The sequence below is a fragment of the Hypomesus transpacificus genome, chromosome 1 (genome assembly GCF_021917145.1).
Source record: "Hypomesus transpacificus isolate Combined female chromosome 1, fHypTra1, whole genome shotgun sequence".
Classification (NCBI taxonomy): Eukaryota; Metazoa; Chordata; class Actinopteri; order Osmeriformes; family Osmeridae; genus Hypomesus; species Hypomesus transpacificus.
Window position 1 is genome coordinate 5,220,046 of NC_061060.1, and position 27,000 is coordinate 5,247,045.

General features: G+C 41.6%; 1 protein-coding gene across 1 annotated transcript in view; it reads left to right on the top strand.

Moving 5' to 3' along the window:
* The window catches only part of ahnak (AHNAK nucleoprotein), a 32,262-nt gene extending 6,193 nt beyond the window's left edge, over window positions 1-26,069 (top strand). The window contains exons 2-6 of the mRNA XM_047039615.1: window positions 1,281-1,340; window positions 7,111-7,171; window positions 7,324-7,480; window positions 7,703-7,902; window positions 8,007-26,069. Coding sequence (XP_046895571.1) covers window positions 7,324-7,480; window positions 7,703-7,902; window positions 8,007-24,890 — 17,241 coding nt within the window. The 5' untranslated portion in view covers window positions 1,281-1,340; window positions 7,111-7,171 and the 3' untranslated portion in view covers window positions 24,891-26,069. The remainder of the gene's footprint in view (window positions 1-1,280; window positions 1,341-7,110; window positions 7,172-7,323; window positions 7,481-7,702; window positions 7,903-8,006) is intronic.
* The last annotated feature ends 931 nt before the right edge of the window (window positions 26,070-27,000 follow it).

Here is a 27,000-nt window from a genome sequence, read left to right on the forward strand (position 1 = left end):
TATAGCTTAAAGGGAGGAGACTAATAATAGTTGTTATGTTGCTGTCACAAGCAAATACCTGCCTGTACAATCATTGCTCAGTTGTTTTGTTGATATTTCAGCTCCAGTGAAAGTTCTCATGTTATTATGAGAGTGTTAGGAACGCCAAAACGTTGCATAATGTAAGCAATTTACTGGTTTGTCTTCGGATAGTTTACCTCAAGCCATTTGACCCATATACCAACATTTATTAGCAAACAGTAGACCTTTTAAGAAACAAAGGCAACAGGTGGAGGTTTAGTGTTCACGCACCCTGTGTCTGTGTAAACATATAAGAAAAACAGAAGAAGCCAGTAACAATTGGCAGTGGCTGTTTAGAAGTCCTTTTACCTTTTGCCACTTGATATGATGACTCTCATGATGTGATTGTAAAACTACCTACATATGAAATCACGAGTCTTGCTAGGATAAAACGTAAACACCTTGTTCCCTGCATCTTTGTGACGTGTATTTGTGTTCTTAACCAAAGGGTGACTATGCTACGATGGCCAGAAAATGGACATGTCTGGATCTAAAAGTGCATTCTTAGATCTAGCAATAAAACAACACTTTTTTTCTCCATGTTTAGTTCAAAACACTTTCATGATTAGTTAAAACCACAACACTTTAAACAACAGATTTAAAATGGATTTCACAACAGTCCTCTGTAGTGTTCAATGGGTTTAATTGTGTTTAATTGTCTCCAAACTGCACAGACACATTTCTTGTAATTGGGCTCAGGTATGAGACTTGTATTTGACTTGATGTGAAAGCACCACTGTTGGAGCGTAACCAAAGCAGCTCCTTTTATTTACTTTAGGGGGGTGTTCAACCCCGTTGCATGCCTACATCAATATCTCCCTCTCTAAGATTTATCATTGCAACCTTGGGGTGCTGTGATTGATAAAGAATTTGTGTTTAAGGTAAAGGTCCATTATGCCTTTGAAGTCAAAACAGATTAAGCAAAGTGTAAATATCTATGCAAGGCAGATAACCCTCTTTGAATACCAGAAGGTGTTTACATTGTGCTAGTACAATTTGTTTCTGTGTCTCTCTGACATGAATAAACAAGCCCAGTGTGCCACAAAATGAGATAAGGTACTCTGACAGATACAATGCAGATTGTGTTGCCGACTACTAAGTAGAGATGCTCAATTTGTCATTAGTTAATTATTAGTAACTTATAATGTAAAGAAAATATTGGTCAATGACATTAATTCTTATCTTTGTTCTCTCCTGTTTGTCCTCTCTGTCTCTATCAGATATCAAGGAAACCAAAGTTGAAGACTAAGAGCCCTTGGCCCTCGCTTGAGCAAACCACAGTAAGTGTCCTCTATACAAAGATAGCCTTCAAAGACAATGATGTCATGACAAAACCCAAATATACAGTAACTTTCTTATGTTGTTGTATTATGACGGCAAAAAAGTAGGTGTCAGTGTTGTTATTGATCAACATGCTATGATCAATAGAGTATTGGATAAACTGAACCCTGGAACAGTCGAGGAATGTTTGCCTCCTTTGAACCTGGAAGGTCATTCCAGCCTTCAGCCGTGAATGGCTTGCCTGTGGAAACCTGACACTACAAACTAACCCCCCCCACCCCCCCCACCCCCCAGCAATGGTTTGACCACCTGTTGGACACAACCTCCCCACACACACACCTCTACCCCCTTACTACAAAAGGAGCTGTCGAGCCAATCCAGTTCACACTGTTGAACTGTGTGTGAGAAGCAGCTGCAGGAGATTAATCTTTTAGTCTTTAGGCGACATTGTAGATGTGGTAACCCCGACCAAATGCAGGCCGTGTAGTGGATGTCGTGCAGAGGGAGAAGGGGCGGATTCTGAAATGTTTCTGTGGTTGGGAGGCAGTTAGGAGCAGCTTTTGTCCCAGGCTTCTTCTTTTTCTGATGGGTCGTCCCAAAGTCCCCTGCAGACTTTGGCACACCACACTGACATACCAAACAAAAAAATACATGAATTGGATCTTAACCGGCACTTAACTAACTTGACTCCCCTCAGTTTATTTTCTTCAACTGTTTCAAGTGTTGCCTTTTGGGCTTTTGTGATGAATTAAGTGATTTGATTACAAAACGTGTATCTTTCTGATTTTTTCTCCCTCCTCCATGGGATTGTTTTATTGTTGTTTTAAACCTTTTGAGGCCTTGACTCCTTATCTTATGATCCGAAGAATAGATAATGTGTTTTTGAGTGTTATCTCATGAAGATGTTTAATTGTACTTTTCTGTTATATTTTGTTACTTTCTTTCAGTTTGTCTGGTTCCATACCATTTACAGTTGTTTTTTTTCAAGAAAGGTTTATAGGTGAATGGTGACTGTTGAGCAGAAAAACTAGTTTTAGCTTGACTCTGGTTTGGACAATGTATTTTTATTAGTTGCTGGTTCTTTTTGTTCTCCCCCTCTGCCCATCATTCGTAGTCTTATATTCCACAGGAACTGACCCTGGGCAATTCTTCCTCCTTCCCCTTTTCATCTTTCTCTCCCTCTCTCTCTTTCCCAATTATTCTCACCCATTTCCTCCATCTTCATTTCTTCTTTCCCCCAGCGCTGGGTTCTGCCCCACCCAGAACTTGCTGCCAGGAATATGTCAGAGCTGTGAGAACAAGGGCGAGATGAATAGTTCTCTAGATCCTGAAGCCTTAAAACTGGCTGAAGAAAATATGCTTGTACTGTATCAAGTAAGACTACTCAAGTATGACAAAGTGAAAAGTCGAGGGAACGTACTGGGTGCGGCACTCCTTTAGTTTTCACATCGAAGATGGGAGGAATAACAACAATGTGTTTGTCCTTCTCACTCCTTCACTTGCACACAGGGAGTTGTTGAGTACAGGCAACTGTTGGTGAGTGTACTCAACACCCCCCCCCCCCCCCCCCCCACTGTGAGACCACGCTTTTGTAAATACCTGAATGAGCCAACAATAACATAAGGAGTTGATTCAGAGTTAAAGCTCTTCGTTTTCATGGGTCCCTCATATCCTGTGTTCCTACACAATGAAGAGAACCCCCGTAAAGCATGGGAAATTTTTTAAACTATATGAAATGTCTCAGTCGTCAGTCAGTATCGAGAAATAACACAAACTAGCCAAATTGACATTTTAGTCTGTTTTAGTTGTTTTCAACTATAAATAAAGCTTGCCAGGTGTGTCTCATCACATGTTGGGCTATCACATGGAGCATCAAGTGTGGAAAAACACAGTTTTGATGTACGCCAAATAGATTAGTTTCATGGTCCTACAGTGCCTAATTTAGGTTTCGTTAATAGCAGTGTCAGTTGACTTGAGTGCAATTTAAACTTCATGAGATAATTTGATTATGGAGATTCTTTGACAGTGCCGATGTGGTTTCCATTCCTCCCATCCATTCATACGTCCTGATGAAACCACTTTCAGTATATCACACAAACCTTTTGTTATCTGTGTCAACGGGGTAAAGAGAAAAGGAGGTTGTAGAAACAACCTCAGAGAAACCGCGAGACGACACAGTAGATACCATTACAGCTTTAAGACAAACATAAGGAATAGTGTGATGTGTGGATGACTTCCCCCATGGCCACGGTCCTTTTGTTGTTTTAGACTGGCTAGCCAAATGTCTATTTTAGAAAGCATCTTAGATTACCTTTAGGCATTGCACAAATTCTGCAGTATTCCTAGTCACAGGACACCAATGTCTATTTATTTATGACTTGTGTTAATTGGACTATAACTCATAATGCATCCTTGGACAGTAAGGTCACCAATAGATATTGGTATCCCAACCATCCATTCCATATACATATGGTCAGAGACGCCTTTGTCAAATAAGTCACAGGGCTTTTACCATGTTTCTCTATTTGCTCCTTGGTTGTCACTTTATTTTCAGCATGGAATGGAATTTTTGCAAGATCAAAGGTTTGTATTCTGAATGAGATGAATGCTTGTTTACCAAGACTGTGCTATCTTTGGGGCATATATTACAGGCAGTAAATGAAGTATTTTGCGAATGGATTTGCTTAGTATCTGAAAATGGATGTAATGGAAACGATCGTGAAAATATAATTGGGACCAAAACGATTCTCTCATTGATGGAACCTTCCACTAAGCCCTCCCTTCACTGTTCTCCTTTTAGGAATGATATCATTGCTTGTAGGGGAGGTGGTCAATTGTGGTCTCATTATATAAAATTTCCTTGACACAACTTATGAGGACTCTCGGCTTGTGGGTTACCAACAACATTTAATTTTCAATCCATTGTAAATCCTATCCATTTTGGACTTACAAGGTCATGATAAACATGCAGTCACTAGACACAAACTGTACGTGTTGAAGATTCTGAGAGTTGTCATGGGGTAGAAATGTGAAGAAATATATTATTTCCAATGTCTGCATGGTTTCAGGGCAGGGATAGGTTGAGGGAGAGGGGGGTAAACAACATTCCAGTGCCTGACACTTGAGTCTTTGTACACACGCTAAGACTTACAGTTCAACTTTTTTTCTTTCAAATCCTCATGGTCTTAAAGAAACATACCAGATAGCATCTTTTCACACCTTGTGTTTACTCTACGATAAAGAAATATGGCATGTTAGTAGTGTGAGAGAAGAGTGTGGGGCTGTTGCAGGGTGCAGAATTCCATCCCAATTTCAGACAGGAACAGCTGTTTCTCTATCTCTTCCTTGGGTTCCTCTTTCTCTCAGCTGTGGGCTATCTTGTGGAACAGTGTGGTGTGGCGAGTACCATAATAGCTACAAACAGTTTAACTATCAGTAAATGGAGGGGTCACTTTCACCCACACAGGGGTTCACGGCCTGGCTATGCAATAATGTTATTAATAGGGGTGTACATTGGGAGACTCGCCTGCTATGACGATAAGACACTTTCAGTTGCATTTGTGACTGGGATATTTTGTTAGATGAAAGGGATTCTGGAATTTGTACACTAAAACTTGAGCGTCAATACCGGTAACTTGCATATTGGGAGGAATATCTAAAAGGAATCGAAAGTGATAAACAGGAGGATACAATAATGCTTAGGGGTGTCAGACTTCCTGGAATGTATAAGTCTCCCTAAGTCTGTCACATCTGTAAATAACCATTCTAAAAGATCCCCAAGATAAAATCTGGCTCCAAATATGCCCGTAGCAATACATCAAAACCGGGACTGTCAGTCAAGGAGCTTTTCTTGGTTGCGTCTCCCAAGACTTAAGACAGACGTTTCAATTATTGTGTCTGATTATATGGCTGATCTGACGCCATGGTCTGTACCTCCCTCTATTCCTCTCTTCTCATGCTCTCTGAAACCTGGTCTTGCTTTTGAGGAAATATTTGAGGTGATGTTATCAAACTTTTATGTTACAGCAGTACAACAGTTTTCACACATGGTTTTTGTTGAATTTTCATGGCACTGTAGCAATATTGACACCGTTTTCATTAATTCTATAGAGAAATTTAAATTACAGAAAGGTCTAGACTCGAGAATATTATGAAAATAAACTATTCATATGCTGGAAAGATCCCCCACATTCTTTAGTCTGAGATCATTATCGATGGAATCCCAAAATACATCATTAAGGTCAAAGCACTTACCTCTAAGTGGTAAAATAGAATGAAAATAAGTTAGGGACAATACTGCAGAAGAATCAGAAAATGGGTCAAGAAAAAAGTCGGCAATTTCTTAAAATGATTCTCATACCATGAAACCTCCAGCTCCATGAAAACAGAGAGAATTAGTCATAGTTGTGACTCATATCCTGTTTTTTGTTATATTCTGTTAATATAACAGACTTCCCATTTATATAGGTGTATCATAGACAAAAGGGAATATCACTGCTATTTGAAATGATTAAAAGACGCAAAGTATGGTATAATAGTATGACTACAGCCATTCCACAAACTTTTAGTAAATGCTGTTGTATTATTCAATCAAATGTAAGTTAACATAAACTGTAATGTTTGTAACTCGTCAGTTCACAACCCTACTTTGCTGTTACTCCAAAGGGTGCCTATGAAAACAAGTACGATGTATCACATTGAAGCATGGCCTGAGATCCATGTCTGGTGTAGGAAGAGACAGCTAGCTCAGACTTGTATAATTGCAGGTGTGGGTTGTTACAAGTTGGCATTAATAAAACAATAGGCTGTCTGTTCTGACAGAGAGTGTAGGACTAGTCAGCATATTTGTTGCGTAGAGACCCAGACTAGAGTGCAAATTAAACACATGCTGTACTGCACTGTTGTCTTGTTTTGATGCTGCCATGCCCAGTTCTTACACTCTTGCATGAATGTATATACAAACTATTCATGAATGATTAATTTTAGTAGTTTGACATTTCTAAACATACAGTCCTATTGTGTGAAGTATGAGGGTTTAGGCCCATGTGATCATCAGTTGTTGCACAGTCTATTGTTTGATGATTTCCAAATTACGTAGCATGTTAAACACATTAAACACAATTCTGATTCTGATGTTGAGATTCCTTAATTTAAATCTTGAAATCAAAAGACTCTGCATATTCATCTCTTTTAGCAATATATGCAGTCACATGACATATGGTCCTTGCCTACCTTAAACAGTTTTAGCATGCCCAACTTTGTAATTTTAACCCCAAATGAACACACGAAAGGGCCAGCTGTATAGTATATATCTGCAGGTCTGAATACTGTGTCAACAAAATGATAAATAGGTTGATGCATCCGTGTCTGTGTTAGTGTGCGTGTGTGTGCCTGTGTGTTAAAAAGAAAGGCTAGCCACAGGCATTATTGTTCTCAATACTGACATTGGAGCAGAGTTATAGGCACATAATCAGGCTGCTTTCCTCAGGACAAGGTGTGGTTAGACTCCACCCAAATTTCTACATGTAGGATTAAAAAAATTGTGGTTTAAATAAGCCATGGTGGTATTCACCACCAAGAGCTATGGCAACATCTAGTGTTTAACATGGATCATTGCAAGCACATTCTTTGTGTAGTTAATTTGATAATGCACATTTGCATTACATAAAGACAATGATATGTCAGCATATTTGAACATCTGAGAGAATATTTTTCATGAAGGCTAATTTCAAAAGCTGTGTTAACATATTTTACAACTCTGTTTTTTAGGTAACCTAAGCAGACACTCATCACACCAGGGCGTAAAACAAGAAAAAAAAGATTATCAAAGGTATGGCACAATATTTTCTTCCTCAGTTTCTTTCTGCTGTTATGTCTTTAAAAAATGCTGCTCTTCAGTGGATTATAATTTGTGGAGGGCAGGCACTGGGCACTTTCACTTATTCTTAACCCTTATATTGCCACTTTATCACCTTTTCAAAGATGGCTGAGGAGGAGGATACCAGGGAAGTGCTCTTTTCAGAATGGATGGGTGCAGACAAAACAGGACTAACCATTGAGCAGAAAGGTGGAGGAGAGATCTTTGTCAAAGAGGTGAAGACAGAGTCCCCTGCTGCACGTACAGGCCGAGTGCACGAAGGTACTGGTTCATTTCTGGAGTACATAAGTTGTAGACACTTTGAAATGAAAGCACTAATTTTGAACATAGCCTCTCCTGCTATTGACATTACTGATAGTGAGTACATGGTAGAATGTCACATTAAATCAGCCAATGAGCTTTGTCTTGTACAGTAGGATTCCATTTAGTTTAATTCATTTAAATACTAGGATTTAAATATATGATCATGTATTTTCTGTGTAGGTGATCAGATTGTTGGTGCCACCATCTATTTTGACAACATGAGCTCAGAAGAAACATCAGAGCTACTGAAGACCTTAAACAAACACAAGGTTGGACTGAAACTACAGAACAAGGACAAGTCACCTTGCCGCTCACCCATGGGCACTCTGTCTTTCGAGAATAGGAGTCGATTTGGAGGATCCAGTCCAGACATTATCCTAGTATGTTTTTTTGTTGCCAAAATCAAAGCTTTACTTAGTTTACAGTTGTCACAAAGTTGTCAGTCATTTTCCTCCTTGTTTACATCACATTCCTGTACCAACAGAGTGGAGATGATGAAGACTACAAGAGAATATACACAAAGAAAATCAAACCACGTCTGAAGTCGGAAGACCTGGCAGAAGGGGTGGATGTGCGAACAGAGCGTCACAGCAGCACAAGCAGCGATGGGAGCACAATTACAACCATCACTCGTCGAATTACTACCTACACTGTAGATATGCCAGGGGGCATGAGCGAGCAGCTTGAACTTTCAAGCCCAGAGTTCAAGGGGCTACGAAAATCGGTGGACAGTCCCACTCAGATAAAAGGATCCTCATCTTTAAGCCCCTCAGGTAAAGGGAGTGCAGAGGAGGGGGTTTTCGAGCAAGGCAACGTCTCTTTTACTGGGCCACACATTGGTGGCTCCTCAGAAACACACTGGAGCACTGGCGGGGTGAAGACCACAACAGTAACAAGGGTGGTAGAGGGGGATGGTGCAGGGCTCCAATTTAAGGGACCCAGCTTTGGAATGTCAGGGGGTAAAGGTCAGACAGGCTTTGGCCTTTCAAAAGGGTATCAGCAGGTAGATGAAAGCATTCAGGTTTCAGGTGTGTCAAACGTGAAGGTTAAAGAAAGTGTGAGCATGGGCAGCAAGCATGACACTGTAGGAGGTGTTGATATGCCTTCAGGCAGTTGGAAGTCAGGATCAGTCAGCATTTCACTGCCAGGAAAAACTCAAAACCTAGACCTGCATGGCCCTAGTGTCAGTAGTAGAGTATCAGAAACCAATATTGGAGACCAGCATTTCAAGTCAGGAGGTGTCAGTATTCCTGGTGGCAAAGTAGGTGGAGTTTCCACTTCTGGCCTACCAGTAATTGACACAGAATTGAATGGAGGTAAAATGTCACAAGAAATACAATTGCCTACTGTAGATATGAATATCTCAGGAATCTCCTCAATGGGCAAACCTAAGGGGGGTGATTCATTTAAAATGTCCATCAAAGAACATTCAAACAAGGGCTCAGCACCTGAGAGTGAAAATGGAGTCACAAGTGGAATCAAAAAGACAACCTTTGGATTGAACATCGGAGGTGCAGAAAGTGGCATGGATGTCAAACTACCACAATTGAAAGGGACTGTAGAAGTTCCAGCTTTTGAAATGAAAAGTGACATAAAATCACCCAAGATTGACATTAAAGGGCCAAAAGTTGAAAATGCCGAATATAGTGATATTAGCATGTCCAATATAGCAATTAAGACGTCTCCTTTCGGAATTAAAGGACCCAAACTTGAAGAGACTAGTGTTGAACTCCCTAAAGCTAATATTAATGTGAATGCCCCTACAATGGGTTTTGAATGTCAAGATGTCAATATCAAAGGACCCCAAGGTGAATTTAAGATGCCAAAGATGAAAGTGCCTTCTTTTGGAATTAAAGGACCAAAAGTGGAGGGTCCTGATGTTAATATTGACCTTGCTACAGCTGATGTTAATGCTCCCAAAGTTGATATCAAAGGCCCTGGAGTTGACATTGAAGGACATGACACTAAAATCAAAGAACCAAAATTCAAGTTACCCTCCATGTCGGGACCAAAGATCACAAAGCCAGATGTTGATATCAATCTCAAAGACCCCAAAATGAAGGGCGACGTGGAGCTCAAGGCACCTAAAGTCGATATTAAAGGGCCAAATGTTGATCTACAAGATCGTGATGAAAAACTTAAGGGAGCGGATTTCAAGACACCAACCATTTCTGGACCTAAGATCTCTTTGCCAAATGTGGATATCAATGTCAAAGGACCAAAGGTAAAGGGAGAGGTGGATATGTCAGCGTCAAAGATAGGAGACATAAGAGAACAAAAAGGAGACATTGAAGGGCCAAATGAAAATATTGAGAGTCCTGATTATGGCTTTAAAATACCTAAGATCAAAATTCCTTCGTTTGGAATTAGAGGAAACAAAGTGGAGAGTCCTGGTGACTTGCCTAAAACAGAAATTGGTAGCAATTCCCCCAGCCTTGAACTGGACAATGATAGTTACACGGGAAAAATCAAAGGCCCAAAATTCAATGTGCCATCTGGGCCAATGATCTCAAGTCCAGCTGTGGATATCAATCTGAAAGGTTCAAAAATAAAGGGAGATGCAGGTGTGGACGTGTCCATGCCAAAGATAGAGGGAGACCTGAAGGCACCCAAGGTAAACATTGAAGGGCCAGATGTTGACATTGAAGGTCCTGATGGTGGATTCAAAATGCCCAAAATGAAGATGCCTTCATTTGGATTCAAAGGACCCAAAGTGGAGGGTCCTGATGTCGATGTTAAACTCCCCAAAGCTGACATTGACATCAAGGCACCAAGTGTTGACATTAGAGGACCAGAAGTTGATATTGAAGGGCCTGACGGCAAAATCAAAGGTTCAAAATTCAAGATGCCATCCATCTCAGGGCCAAAGGTCTCAATGCCAGACATGGATTTCAATATGAAAGGTCCAAAGGTGAAAGGAGATGTGGATGTGTCAGTGCCAAAGATAGAGGGAGACCTGAAGGCACCCAAGGTAAACATTGAAGGCCCAGATGTTGACATTGAAGGTCCTGAAGGTGGATTCAAAATGCCCAAAATGAAGATGCCTTCATTTGGATTCAAAGGCCCCAAAGTGGAGGGTCCTGATGTCGATGTTAAACTCCCCAAAGCTGACATTGACATCAAGGCACCAAGTGTTGACATAAAAAGACCAGAAGTTGACATTGAAGGGCCTGACGGCAAAATCAAAGGTTCAAAATTCAAGATGCCATCCATCTCAGGGCCAAAGGTCTCAATGCCAGACATGGATTTCAATATGAAAGGTCCAAAGGTGAAAGGAGATGTGGATGTGTCAGTGCCAAAGATAGAGGGAGACCTGAAGGCACCCAAGGTAAACATTGAAGGCCCAGATGTTGACATTGAAGGTCCTGAAGGTGGATTCAAAATGCCCAAAATGAAGATGCCTTCATTTGGATTCAAAGGACCCAAAGTGGAGGGTCCTGATGTCGATGTTAAACTCCCCAAAGCTGACATTGACATCAAGGCACCAAGTGTTGACATAAAAGGACCAGAAGTTGACATTGAAGGGCCTGACGGCAAAATCAAAGGTTCAAAATTCAAGATGCCATCCATCTCAGGGCCAAAGATCGCAATGCCAGAGATGGATTTCAATATGAAAGGTCCAAAGGTTAAAGGAGATGTGGATGTGTCAGTGCCAAAGATAGAAGGAGACCTGAAGGCACCCAAGGTAAACATTGAAGGCCCAGATGTTGACATTGAAGGTCCTGAAGGTGGATTCAAAATGCCCAAAATGAAGATGCCTTCATTTGGATTCAAAGGCCCCAAAGTGGAGGGTCCTGATGTCGATGTTAAACTCCCCAAAGCTGACATTGACATCAAGGCACCAAGTGTTGACATAAAAGGACCAGAAGTTGACATTGAAGGGCCTGACGGCAAAATCAAAGGTTCAAAATTCAAGATGCCATCCATCTCAGGGCCAAAGATCTCAATGCCAGACATGGATTTCAATATGAAAGGTCCAAAGGTCAAGGGAGATGTGGATGTGTCAGTGCCAAAGATAGAGGGAGACCTGAAGGCACCCAAGGTAAACATTGAAGGCCCAGATGTTGACATTGAAGGTCCTGAAGGTGGATTCAAAATGCCAAAAATGAAGATGCCTTCATTTGGATTCAAAGGACCCAAAATGGAGGGTCCTGATGTGGATGTTAAACTCCCCAAAGCTGACATTGACATCAAGTCACCAAGTGTTGACATAAAAAGACCAGAAGTTGACATTGAAGGGCCTGACGGCAAAATCAAAGGTTCAAAATTCAAGATGCCATCCATCTCGGGGCCAAAGGTCTCAATGCCAGACATGGATTTCAATAAGAAAGGACCAAAGGTGAAGGGAGATGTGGATATGTCAGTGCCAAAGATAGAGGGAGACCTGAAGGCACCCAAGGTAAACATTGAAGGCCCAGATGTTGACATTGAAGGTCCTGAAGGTGGATTCAAAATGCCCAAAATGAAGGTGCCTTCATTTGGATTCAAAGGACCCAAAGTGGAGGGTCCTGATGTCGATGTTAAACTCCCCAAAGCTGACATTGACATCAAGGCACCAACTGTTGACATAAAGGGACCAGAAGTTGACATTGAAGGGCCTGACGGCAAAATCAAAGGTTCAAAATTCAAGATGCCATCCATATCAGGGCCAAAGATCTCAATGCCAGACGTGGATTTCAATCTGAAAGGTCCAAAGGTGAAGGGAGATATGGACGTGTCAGTGCCAAAGATAGAGGGAGACCTGAAGGCACCGAAAGTAAACATTGAAGGGCCAGATGTTGACATTGAAGGTCCTGAAGGTGGATTCAAAATGCCCAAAATGAAGATGCCTTCATTTGGATCCAAAGGCCCCAAAGTGGAGGGTCCTGATGTCGATATTAAACTCCCGAAACCTGACTTTGACATCAATGCACCCAGTGTTGACATTAAAGGACCAGAAGTTGACAAAGAAGGGCCTGACGGCAAAATCAAAGGTTCAAAATTCAAGATGCCATCCATATCAGGACCAAAGATCTCAATGCCAGACGTGGATTTTAATCTGAAAGGTCCAAAGGTGAAGGGAGATATGGACGTGTCAGTACCAAAGATAGAGGGAGACCTGAAGACACCGAAAGTAAACATTGAAGGCCCAGATGTTGATATTGAAGGTCCTGAAGGTGGATTCAAAATGCCCAAAATGAAGATGCCTTCATTTGGATTCAAAGGCCCCAAAGTGGAGGGTCCTGATGTCGATGTTAAACTCTCCAAAGCTGACTTTGACATCAATGCACCCAGTGTTGACATAAAGGGACCAGAAGTTGACATTGAAGGACCTGACGGCAAAATCAAAGGTTCAAAATTCAAGATGCCATCCATCTCAGGGCCAAAGATCTCAATGCCAGATGTGGATTTCAATCTGAAAGGTCCAAAGGTGAAGGGAGATATGGATGTGTCAGTGCCAAAGATAGAGGGAGACCTGAAGGCACCCAAGGTAAACATTGAAGGGCCAGATGTTGACATTGAAGGTCCTGAAGGAGGATTCAAAATGCCCAAAATGAAGATGCCTTCATTTGGATTCAAAGGACCCAAAATCCATGGTCCTGATGTAGACATGAACCTCCCCAAAGGTGACTTTGACATCAATGCACCCAGTGTTGACATTAAAGGACCAGAAGTTGATATTGAAGGACCTGACGGCAAAATCAAAGGTTCAAAATTCAAGATGCCATCCATCTCAGGGCCAAAGATCTCAATGCCAGATGTGGATTTCAATCTGAAAGGTCCAAAGGTGAAGGGAGATATGGACGTGTCAGTGCCAAAGATAGAGGGAGACCTGAAGGCACCAAAAGTAAATATTGAAGGCCCAGATGTTGACATCGAAGGTCCTGAAGGAGGATTCAAAATGCCCAAAATGAAGATGCCTTCATTTGGATTCAAAGGACCCAAAATCCATGGTCCTGATGTAGACATGAACCTCCCGAAAGGTGACTTTGACATCAATGCACCCAGTGTTGACATTAAAGGACCAGAAGTTGATATTGAAGGACCTGACGGCAAAATCAAAGGTTCAAAATTCAAGATGCCATCCATCTCAGGGCCAAAGATCTCAATGCCAGATGTGGATTTCAATCTGAAAGGTCCAAAGGTGAAGGGAGATATGGACGTGTCAGTGCCAAAGATAGAGGGAGACCTGAAGGCACCAAAAGTAAATATTGAAGGCCCAGATGTTGACATCGAAGGTCCTGAAGGAGGATTCAAAATGCCCAAAATGAAGATGCCTTCATTTGGATTCAAAGGACCCAAAATCCATGGTCCTGATGTAGACATGAACCTCCCGAAAGGTGACTTTGACATCAATGCACCCAGTGTTGACATTAAAGGACCAGAAGTTGATATTGAAGGACCTGACGGCAAAATCAAAGGTTCAAAATTCAAGATGCCATCCATCTCAGGGCCAAAGATCTCAATGCCAGACGTGGATTTCAATCTGAAAGGTCCAAAGGTGAAGGGAGATATGGACGTGTCAGTGCCAAAGATAGAGGGAGACCTGAAGGCACCGAAAGTAAACATTGAAGGCCCAGATGTTGACATCGAAGGTCCTGAAGGAGGATTCAAAATGCCCAAAATGAAGATGCCTTCATTTGGATTCAAAGGACCCAAAATCCATGGTCCTGATGTAGACATGAACCTCCCCAAAGGTGACTTTGACATCAATGCACCCAGTGTTGACATTAAAGGACCAGAACTTGATATTGAAGGACCTGACGGCAAAATCAAAGGCCCCAAATTCAAGATGCCATCCATCTCAGGGCCAAAGATCTCAATGCCAGACGTGGATTTCAATCTGAAAGGTCCAAAGGTGAAGGGAGATATGGACGTGTCAGTGCCAAAGATAGAGGGAGACCTGAAGGCACCGAAAGTAAACATTGAAGGCCCAGATGTTGACATCGAAGGTCCTGAAGGAGGATTCAAAATGCCCAAAATGAAGATGCCTTCATTTGGATTCAAAGGACCCAAAATCCATGGTCCTGATGTAGACATGAACCTCCCCAAAGGTGACTTTGACATCAATGCACCCAGTGTTGACATTAAAGGACCAGAACTTGATATTGAAGGACCCGACGGCAAAATCAAAGGTTCAAAATTCAAGATGCCATCCATCTCAGGGCCAAAGATCTCAATGCCAGACGTGGATTTCAATCTGAAAGGTCCAAAGGTCAAGGGAGATATGGCCGTGTCAGTGCCAAAGATAGAGGGAGACCTGAAGGCACCGAAAGTAAACATTGAAGGCCCAGATGTTGACATCGAAGGTCCTGAAGGAGGATTCAAAATGCCCAAAATGAAGATGCCTTCATTTGGATTCAAAGGACCCAAAATCCATGGTCCTGATGTAGACATGAACCTCCCCAAAGGTGACTTTGACATCAATGCACCCAGTGTTGACATTAAAGGACCAGAACTTGATATTGAAGGACCTGACGGCAAAATCAAAGGCCCCAAATTCAAGATGCCATCCATCTCAGGGCCAAAGATCTCAATGCCAGACGTGGATTTCAATCTGAAAGGTCCAAAGGTGAAGGGAGATATGGACGTGTCAGTGCCAAAGATAGAGGGAGACCTGAAGGCACCGAAAGTAAACATTGAAGGCCCGGATATTGACATTGACGGTCCTGAAGGTGGATTCAAAATGCCAAAAATGAAGATGCCTTCATTTGGATTCAAAGGACCCAAAATCCATGGTCCTGATGTAGACATGAACCTCCCGAAAGGTGACTTTGACATCAATGCACCCAGTGTTGACATTAAAGGACCAGAACTTGATATTGAAGGACCTGACGGCAAAATCAAAGGCCCTAAATTCAAGATGCCATCAATCTCAGGTCCAAATATTTCAATGCCTGATGTGGATTTCAATCTAAAAGGTCCAAAGGTGAAGGGAGATATGGATGTGTCAGTGCCAAAGATAGAGGGAGACTTGAAGGCACCAAAAGTAAACATTGAAGGCCCAGATGTTGACATTGAAGGTCTTGAAGGAGGATTCAAAATGCCCAAAATGAAGATGCCTTCATTTGGATTCAAAGGACCCAAAATCCATGGTCCTGATGTAGACATGAACCTCCCCAAAGGTGACTTTGACATCAATGCACCCAGTGTTGACATTAAAGGACCAGAAATTGATATTGAAGGACCTGACGGCAAAATCAAAGGCCCCAAATTCAAGATGCCATCCATCTCAGGGCCAAAGATCTCAATGCCAGACGTGGATTTCAATCTGAAAGGTCCAAAGGTGAAGGGAGATATGGACGTGTCAGTGCCAAAGATAGAGGGAGACCTGAAGGCACCGAAAGTAAACATTGAAGGCCCGGATATTGACATTGACGGTCCTGAAGGTGGATTCAAAATGCCAAAAATGAAGATGCCTTCATTTGGATTCAAAGGACCCAAAATCCATGGTCCTGATGTAGACATGAACCTCCCGAAAGGTGACTTTGACATCAATGCACCCAGTGTTGACATTAAAGGACCAGAACTTGATATTGAAGGACCTGACGGCAAAATCAAAGGCCCCAAATTCAAGATGCCATCAATCTCAGGGCCAAAGATCTCAATGCCAGATCTTGATTTCAATCTGAAAGGTCCAAAGGTGAAAGGAGATATGGATGTGTCAGTGCCAAAGATAGAGGGAGACCTGAAGGCACCGAAAGTAAACATTGAAGGCCCAGATGTTGACATTGAAGGTCCTGAAGGTGGATTCAAAATGCCAAAAATAAACATGCCTTCATTTGGATTCAAAGGACCGAAATTGGAGGGTCCTGATGTCGATGTTAAACTCACAAAAGCTGATATTGACATCAAGGCACCAAATGTTGATATAGAAGGTCCAGACGTTGACATTGAAGGACCTGATGGCAAAATCAAAGGTCCAAAATTCAAGATGCCATCCATTTCAGGGCCAAAGATCTCAATCCCAGACATGGATTTCAATCTGAAAGGTCCAAAGGTGAAGGGAAATGTGGATGTGTCAGTGCCAAAGATAGAGGGAGACCTGAAGGCACCAAAAGTAAACATTGAAGGAACAGACATTGGCATTGAAGTACCAGAAGGACACCTTAAAGGACCCACATTTAAAATGCCATCAATCTCAGGACCAAAGTTGTCAATGCCTGATGTGGATTTCAATCTTAAAGGGCCAAAGATGAAAGGAGAAATACATGGTGATGTCAGTGGTCCTAAAGCTGAAATTCATGCTGGTGACATGTCCCTTGACAGCCCTGAAATCGGAACAAAAAAATCAAAGTTTAAAATGCCCAAATTTGGATTCAAAGGTAGCAAAGGGAAGGGCCTTGATATTGATGTAAATGTTCCAAAACCAGATATCAATATTAAAGGTCCAAAAGTAAAGGGTGACATAGACGTCTCAATCCCAACAGGCGAGGCCGACTTAAAATCACCGACTGGCTCAATAGATGCTGATGTGAAGGGTGCTGAAGGAGGATTCAGAATGCCAAAATTCAAAATGCCCAAATTTGGCTTCAAAAGCCCTAAAATAGAAAAGCCGGACATTGATGTAAATCTTCCAGATGTTGACATGAAAATCCCGGATCTGGATATTGAAGGACCAGAAGGCAAGGTCAAAGGGACAAAATTCAAGATGCCATCCATCTCAGGGCCAAACATCTCAATGCCAGATGTGGATTTCAATCTGAAAGGTCCAAAGGTGAAGGGAGATATGGACGTGTCAGTGCCTAAGATGGAGGGAGACCTGAAGGCACCAAAAGTAAACATTGAAGGACCAGATGTTGACATTGAAGGTCCTGAAGGTGGATTCAAAATGCCAAAGATAAAGATGCCTTCATTTGGATTCAAAGGACCCACAATGGAGGGTCCTGATATTGATGTTAAACTCCCCAAAGCTGACATAGACATCAAGGCACCAAGTGTTGACATAAAAGGACCACAACTTGACATTGAAGGACCTGATGGCAAAATCAAAGGTCCAAAATTCAAGATGCCATCCATCTCAGGGCCAAACATCTCAATGCCAGACGTGGATTTCAATCTGAAAGGTCCAAAGGTGAAGGGAGATATGGACGTGTCAGTGCCAAAGATAGAGGGAGACCTGAAGGCACCGAAAGTAAACATTGAAGGCCCGGATATTGACATTGACGGTCCAGAAGGTGGATTCAAAATGCCAAAAATGAAGATGCCTTCATTTGGATTCAAAGGACCTAAAATCCATGGTCCTGATGTAGACATGAACCTCCCCAAAGGTGACTTTGACATCAATGCACCCAGTGTTGACATTAAAGGACCAGAACTTGATATTGAAGGACCTGACGGTAAAATTAAAGGTTCAAAATTCAAGATGCCATCCATTTCAGGGCCAAAGATCTCAATGCCAGACGTGGATTTCAATCTGAAAGGTCCAAAGTTGAAGGGAGATATGGACTTGTCAGTGCCAAAGATAGAGGGAGACCTCAAGGCACCGAAAGTAAACATTGAAGGCCCGGATATTGACATTGACGGTCCAGAAGGTGGATTCAAAATGCCAAAAATGAAGATGCCTTCATTTGGATTCAAAGGACCTAAAATCCATGGTCCAGATGTAGACATGAACCTCCCCAAAGGTGACATTGACATCAATGCACCCAGTGTTGACATTGAAGGACCAGAACTTGATATTGAAGGACCTGACGGCAAAATCAAAGTCCCCAAATTCAAGATGCCATCCATTTCAGGGTCAAATATCTCAATGCCAGACGTGGATTTCAATTTGAAAGGTCCGAAGGTGAAGGGAGATATGGACGTGTCAGTGCCAAAGATAGAGGGAGACCTGAAGACACCGAAAGTAAACATTGAAGGCCCAGATGTTGATATTGAAGGTCCTGAAGGTGGATTCAAAATGCCCAAAATGAAGATGCCTTCATTTGGATTCAAAGGCCCCAAAATCCATGGTCCTGATGTAGACATGAACCTCCCCAAAGGTGACTTTGACATCAATGCACCCAGTGTTGACATAAAAGGACCAGAACTTGATATTGAAGGACCTGACGGTAAAATCAAAGGTTCAAAATTCAAGATGCCATCCATTTCAGGGCCAAAGATCTCAATGCCAGACCTAGATTTCAATCTGAAAGGTCCAAAGGTGAAGGGAGATATGGACGTGTCAGTGCCAAAGATAGAGGGAGACCTGAAGGCACCGAAAGTAAACATTGAAGGCCCGGATATTGACATTGATGGTCCTGAAGGTGGATTCAAAATGCCCAAAATGAAGATGCCTTCATTTGGATTCAAAGGACCTAAAATCCATGGTCCTGATGTAGACATGAACCTCCCCAAAGGTGACTTTGACATCAATGCACCCAGTGTTGACATAAAAGGACCAGAACTTGATATTGAAGGACCTGACGGTAAAATCAAAGGTTCAAAATTCAAGATGCCATCCATTTCAGGGCCAAAGATCTCAATGCCAGACGTAGATTTCAATCTGAAAGGTCCAAAGGTGAAGGGAGATATGGACGTGTCAGTGCCAAAGATAGAGGGAGACCTGAAGGCACCGAAAGTAAACATTGAAGGCCCGGATATTGACATTGATGGTCCTGAAGGTGGATTCAAAATGCCCAAAATGAAGATGCCTTCATTTGGATTCAAAGGACCTAAAATCCATGGTCCTGATGTAGACATGAACCGCCCCAAAGGTGACTTTGACATCAATGCACCCAGTGTTGACATTAAAGGACCAGAACTTGATATTGAAGGACCTGATGGTAAAATCAAAGGTTCAAAATTCAAGATGCCATCCATCTCAGGGCCAAAGATCTCAATGCCAGATGTGGATTTCAATCTGAAAGGTCCAAAGATGAAGGGAGATATGGACGTGTCAGTGCCAAAGATAGAGGGAGACCTGAAGGCACCGAAAGTAAACATTGAAGGCCCGGATATTGACATTGATGGTGCTGAAGGTGGATTCAAAATGCCAAAAATGAAGATGCCTTCATTTGGATTCAAAGGACCTAAAATCCATGGTCCTGATGTAGACATGAACCTCCCGAAGGGTGACTTTGACATCAATGCACCCAGTGTTGACATAAAAGGACCAGAACTTGATATTGAAGGACCTGACGGCAAAATAAAAGGTTCAAAATTCAAGATGCCATCCATCTCGGGGCCAAAGATCTCAATGCCGGACGTGGATTTCAATCTGAAAGGTCCAAAGGTGAAGGGAGATATGGACGTGTCAGTGCCAAAGATAGAGGGAGACCTGAAGGCACCGAAAGTAAACATTGAAGGCCCGGATATTGACATTGACGGTCCAGAAGGTGGATTCAAAATGCCAAAAATGAAGATGCCTTCATTTGGATTCAAAGGACCTAAAATCCATGGTCCTGATGTAGACATGAACCTCCCAAAAGGTGACTTTGACATCAATGCACCCAGTGTTGACATAAAAGGACCTGAACTTGATATTGAAGGACCTGACGGCAAAATCAAAGGCCCCAAATTCAAGATGCCATCCATCTCAGGGCCAAAGATCTCAATGCCAGACGTGGATTTCAACCTGAAAGGTCCAAAAGTGAAGGAAGATGTGGATATGTCTGTGCCAATGATAGAGGGAGACTTGAAGGCACCAAAAGTAAACATTGAAGGCCAGGATATTGACATAGACGGTCCTGAAGGTGGATTCAAAATGCCAAAAATGAAGATGCCTTCATTTGGATTTAAAGGACCTAAAATCCATGGTCCTGATGTAGACATGAACCTCCCCAAAGGTGACTTTGACCTCAATGCACCCAGTGTTGACATAAAAGGACCAGAAGTTGATATTGAAGGACCTGACGGCAAAATCAAAGGCCCCAAATTCAAGATGCCATCCATCTCAGGGCCAAAGATCTCAATGCCAGACGTGGATTTCAATCTGAAAGGTCCAAAGGTGAAGGGAGATATGGACGTGTCAGTGCCAAAGATAGAGGGAGACCTGAAGGCACCGAAAGTAAACATTGAAGGCCCGGATATTGACATTGACGGTCCAGAAGGTGGATTCAAAATGCCAAAAATGAAGATGCCTTCATTTGGATTCAAAGGACCTATAATCCATGGTCCTGATGTAGACATGAACCTCCCAAAAGGTGACTTTGACATCAATGCACCCAGTGTTGACATAAAAGGACCTGAACTTGATATTGAAGGACCTGACGGCAAAATCAAAGGCCCCAAATTCAAGATGCCATCCATCTCAGGGCCAAAGATCTCAATGCCAGACGTGGATTTCAACCTGAAATATCCAAAAGTGAAGGGAGATGTGGATATGTCTGTGCCAAAGATAGAGGGAGACTTGAATGCACCAAAAGTAAACATTGAAGGCCCGGATATTGACATAGACGGTCCTGAAGGTGGATTCAAAATGCCAAAAATGAAGATGCCTTCATTTGGATTTAAAGGACCTAAAATCCATGGTCCTGATGTAGACATGAACCTCCCCAAAGGTGACTTTGACATCAATGCACCCAGTGTTGACATAAAAGGACCAGAACTTGATATTGAAGGACCTGACGGCAAAATCAAAGGCCCCAAATTCAAGATGCCATCCATCTCAGGGCCAAAGATCTCAATGCCAGACGTGGATTTCAACCTGAAAGGTCCAAAGGTGAAGGGAGATGTGGATATGTCTGTGCCAAAGATAGAGGGAGACTTGAGGGCACCGAAAGTAAACATTGAAGGCCCAGATATTGACATTGAAGGTCCAGAAGGTGGATTCAAAATGCCAAAAATGAAGATGCCTTCATTTGGATTCAAAGCACCCAAAATCCATGGTCCTGATGTAGACATGAACCTCCCCAAAGGTGACTTTGACATCAATGCACCCAGTGTTGACATTAAAGGACCAGAACTTGATATTGAAGGACCTGACGGCAAAATCAAAGGCCCTAAATTCAAGATGCCATCAATCTCAGGTCCAAATATTTCAATGCCTGATGTGGATTTCAATCTAAAAGGTCCAAAGGTGAAGGGAGATATGGATGTGTCAGTGCCAAAGATAGAGGGAGACTTGAAGGCACCAAAAGTAAACATTGAAGGCCCAGATGTTGACATTGAAGGTCCTGAAGGTGGATTCAAAATGCCCAAAATGAAGATGCCTTCATTTGGATTTAAAGGACCTAAAATCCATGGTCCTGATGTAGACATGAACCTCCCCAAAGGTGACTTTGACATCAATGCACCCAGTGTTGACATAAAAGGACCAGAACTTGATATTGAAGGACCTGACGGCAAAATCAAAGGCCCCAAATTCAAGATGCCATCGATCTCAGGGCCAAAGATCTCAATGCCAGACGTGGATTTCAACCTGAAAGGTCCAAAGGTGAAGGGAGATGTGGATATGTCTGTGCCAAAGATAGAGGGAGACTTGAGGGCACCGAAAGTAAACATTGAGGGCCCAGATGTTGACATTGAAGGTCCTGAAGGTGGATTCAAAATGCCAAAAATGAAGATGCCTTCATTTGGATTTAAAGGACCTAAAATCCATGGTCCTGATGTAGACATGAACCTACCCAAAGGTGACTTTGACATCAATGCACCCAGTGTTGACATAAAAGGACCAGAAGTTGATATTGAAGGACCTGACGGCAAAATCAAAGGCCCCAAGTTCAAGATGCCATCCATCTCAGGGCCAAAGATCTCAATGCCAGACGTGGATTTCAACCTGAAAGGTCCAAAGGTGAAGGGAGATGTGGATATGTCAGTGCCAAAGATAGAGGGAGACTTGAAGGCACCAAAAGTAAACATTGAAAGCCCAGATGTTGACATTGAAGGTCCTGAAGGTGGATTTAAAATGCCAAAAATGAAGATGCCTTCATTTGGATTTAAAGGACCTAAAATCCATGGTCCTGATGTAGACATGAACCTACCCAAAGGTGACTTTGACATCAATGCACCCAGTGTTGACATAAAAGGACCAGAACTTGATATTGAAGGACCTGACGGCAAAATCAAAGGCCCCAAGTTCAAGATGCCATCCATCTCAGGGCCAAAGATCTCAATGCCAGACGTGGATTTCAACCTGAAAGGTCCAAAGGTGAAGGGAGATGTGGATATGTCAGTGCCAAAGATAGAGGGAGACTTGAAGGCACCAAAAGTAAACATTGAAGGCCCAGATGTTGACATTGAAGGTCCTGAAGGTGGATTCAAAATGCCAAAAATGAAGATGCCTTCATTTGGATTTAAAGGACCTAAAATCCATGGTCCTGATGTAGACATGAACCTACCCAAAGGTGACTTTGACATCAATGCACCCAGTGTTGACATAAAAGGACCAGAACTTGATATTGAAGGACCTGACGGCAAAATCAAAGGCCCCAAGTTCAAGATGCCATCAATCTCAGGTCCGAATATTTCAATGCCTGATGTGGATTTCAATTTGAAAGGTCCAAAGGTGAAGGGAAATATGGACGTGTCAGTGCCAAAGATAGAGGGCGACCTAAAGGCACCAAAAGTAAACATTGAAGGCCCAGATATTGACATTGAAGGTTCTGAAGGTGGATTCAAAATGCCAAAAATGAAGATGCCTTCATTTGGATTCAAAGGACCTCAAATCCATGGTCCTGATGTAGACATGAACCTCCCAAAAGGTGACTTTGACATCAATGCACCTAGCATTGATTTGAAAGGACCTGAACTTGATATTGAAGGTCCAGAAGGTAAAATGAAAGGTCCACAGTTCAAAATGCCATCAATCTCAGGTCCAAATATTTCAATGCCTGATGTGGATTTCAGTCTTAAAGGACCAAAGATGAAAGCAGAGGTTGACCTGCCCAAAGTTCAAGGAGACATTAAAATCCCTGCAGTAGAGGGGTCAGATGCTGATTTTGAAGGTGGATTCAAGATGCCAAAGATTAAAATCCCTACATTCGGATTCAGAGGACCCAAAATCGATGGTTCTGATGGGGATATTCATCTTCCTACATCTGGCATTGATGTCTGTTCCCCCAGTGTTGACATTAAAGGACCAGAAATTGATGCTGGAGGTCTAGATGGGAAAATGAAAAGCCAGAAAGTAAAAATTCCATCAATAGATACTAGTCTTGAAGCCCCCGATGTTGACATCAGTGTCAAAGGGAAGAAGGGCAAGTTTAAACTACCTAAAATGAAAGGGAAGGTTAGGAAACCTGATATTGATGTTGAAACACCCCATGTTGATATGGATGTAGAGTCACCTGAAATCAAACTGAAAGGAACAAAGGTAAAAAAGCCATTTTTTGGAAGGCTCCATTTTCCTGATGTTGAATTTGATATAAAATCTCCAAAAGTAAAAAATGAAAGTTCACTGGCTGTAGGATTGAAATCATCTGACTTGGACTTGCCATCTGCCAGCCTAAAATCAAATGTCAAGGACTTGGATCTGAATTTAGAAGGCCCAGATGTAAAATTATCGACACCCAAAATCAAAATGCCAAAAGTGAACACAACAATTCCGGATACTGACATCAATTTAAATGGACAAGGAGATGCATCTTTTTCAGGGGGTTTTAAAGGACCAAAACTAGACTTTAAGGGAGAAGCAGAGTTGGATTCAGCTGGGGGAATACATTACCCAGAGGGGAATGTAACATTTCCAAAACTTAAGGTACCAAAGTTTGGCATTGCTTTGCCTCAGTTGGAGGGACGAGAGGTGGGAGTAGACGTTGAGTCTGGTGCATCAGCAAGTGAAAATATAACAGTTCAAGCCCCCACTTTCAGTGGAAAAGTTACGTCTCAGAGTGTAGAGGTCCAGAGTCCAGAATTGAAGCACAGTGGTGGGAAGGTTAAGGGGAAAATGCCAAAGTTCTTTGGAAAATATAAATCAAAGGGTGGCAGTGCAGTTGATTTAAGCCTCCAGGGGCCTGAGCTGGAAATGAGTGGCAGTGGAAAGGGTGGTAAAGTCTCTAAAGAGTTAAGTTTAAGTTCTGGGGAATTGTTAAGTAGGAAGTTGGAAGCAGAAGGTGGTTCCGGGCTTAGTGTGTCACCAAAGAGCAAATCTGCCTCACTGGATCTGTTTAAAAAATCAAGGCATCGCTCTACTTCTCTGAGTGATGAGGGAGATCTTGGTTCTTCTTCTCCTTCGGGTCACTTAGAGGCAGAGGGTGGTGACATTTCGTTGGATCTGGGTGGGGCTAAGGTGAAAGGAAAGAAAGGCAAGTTAAAGTTTGGGACCTTTGGAGGTTTTGGCTCCAAGTCAAAAGGCTCATATGAAGTGTCACTAGGTGAAGATAGTGAAGCAAGAGTAGAGGGAAGTGCAGGTGTTTCTCTCCCCTCAAAGAAATCTAGAATGTCTTCATCCTCCAGTAGCGACAGTGGGTCAAGAGGAGGTTTTCGTTTTCCGAAGGTTGAACTGACCGTGTCACCTAAGAAATAATCAATTATAAGGCTATAAAATTAAACCTTCTCATGTTATGCCTAATACTCTGTTTCATACATAGAAAATTCACATCTGCTCTAGTATTACAAAACTTGACAGAAAGCTCACAATCATCTCAATCAATATAGAGCAAAAATTTCCCCTCAACTTTCCCCAAATCTCACAGGGATGCATGAGACCGTTTTGAATAACATTTAACTGTAAATAAGATAAATTTGTATTGTAATATTAAATATTGTATTTTGTACATAGTCAAAATTTATTGAACATAAACCATCTTACAAAATCTCTACAAAAACCACCAATAGTGCCTCACATGATTAGTCCAAGTGTCTTACTGAATTCTGTTAAATGGATTAGGTGTGGTATTTTTGTATCCCGGGTTCTTTGCACAGAAATGATATGGTATCAGTTGTAATGTATATTACTTTGATTGTGTAACCAAACAGCAAAAACAGCTGCTTTTGTTTTGAAGCTTTGAATATATAATCAATGCAGACATATTTACTCACCTCAGAGCTGGACCTTGACATTCTACCTAAAGTTAAGCCGTTAGAGATCATAATAGTAAAGTAATTTCATACTTCTGTAAACTATAAATTGTATTTACTGCTGTCAAAACAAAGTCATATAATGTATGGATAATCAATACACCAATGTTATTTTTTGCAATATGTCTCATTTAACACAAAACTAATATACTGTACTTTCACTGTAGAAATTAAATTGAGCTCAAAAGTCAAATTGAGATTTACTCAAACATTGCAATCTACAGAACAATTCCTGTTTCAGAACTGCTAAGATGAGGTTGATCTGAACAATGCATCACTTTGTCATACTGTGTTAATGTTGTGTGGTTGTTTTCTTATCTGTATTTGACCACATGGATGGTTCTGTTCTTTCATTCTCAGTCTCTTCAATTCACACTTCTGTTAATAAAACTTTTTTGTGTATTTCCTGTTTGATTAAAGGAATTGTCACAAGTCAAAAGTCACACATTGCTCAAATCACTTGTATAGAGAATGAAACTATCTGCAGTGTTTATACTAGAAACAAACTGCCAAACTGCAAATTGTCTTTCATTTAATTGATAGACATTGAGATGAATTATATGAGTGTTTTGTTTTATGTATGCATTTTGCAAAACAAATCCAATAAACTAATGAGTCACCAGTCGCTGAATTTCTTGAATGTTGTGTAATTAGCTTCATCCCCAAGCAATAGCTTTCACTATTAGCTCTCTGTTAATATTCTTTTTTAAATGAATAGACAGTAGGAAGCACCGTATTTACTAGGTAACAGCTACTAGATATCGATATTGAATTCTATGCTTATTACTTACTAACATTCATGGACTGTGGGGATGAATAGAAAGTTACATTGTCTTTTGTATTAGAACATCACCCCTCTATTATGTAGGGTCTTTTGGTAATTGGCATACATTGGTAGAATAATGCAACTTGTGTTTTCATTGACACAGATAATAAAGAACATTTTTGAGTTATACAATATCTTAACAACCACTTCCATTTTCAACCAGAGGCACAAATATGGAAAAACACATTTTGGAAAGAAAAGTATGTATGACACACGTACACATAACCAGACTTCCTGTAGTTCCAAAGATCATGATGTTGCCATGGTGACACAAGGGCAGGTGAATAAAGTGATTATGTGCTGTTCAGCTGCAACGGCTTGCTAGGCTACCTGGCTGGAATGTATTTATATTTTACAATACATGACAATACAATATCTGACCACCCAGCTAACGAAATTTCATTCCAGGAAGTTACCTCAATGTTATTTTAGTCTCCGCAATGTCATGGTTAGGTACTTGTGCTTTCAATGGATTATTTGCAGTATTTATACCGTTTAGCAAGAATCATCCAGTACAATCAAATCAACATCAGATTAAGACTACATTTTATCCCTTTCCTGTTTTATCATATTTCAAGTTCAGAGTGCACACATAGAATTCACTTACGTTTAAGTGAATTAACTTAAGTTACACTAGATAAAATACGTGTATCCATGGAGATCTTTTTAAGGTAGTCAAAAAATAACATGCCAGTTCTGTTGTTGTTCTGTAGCGTGGCTCACCATTGTC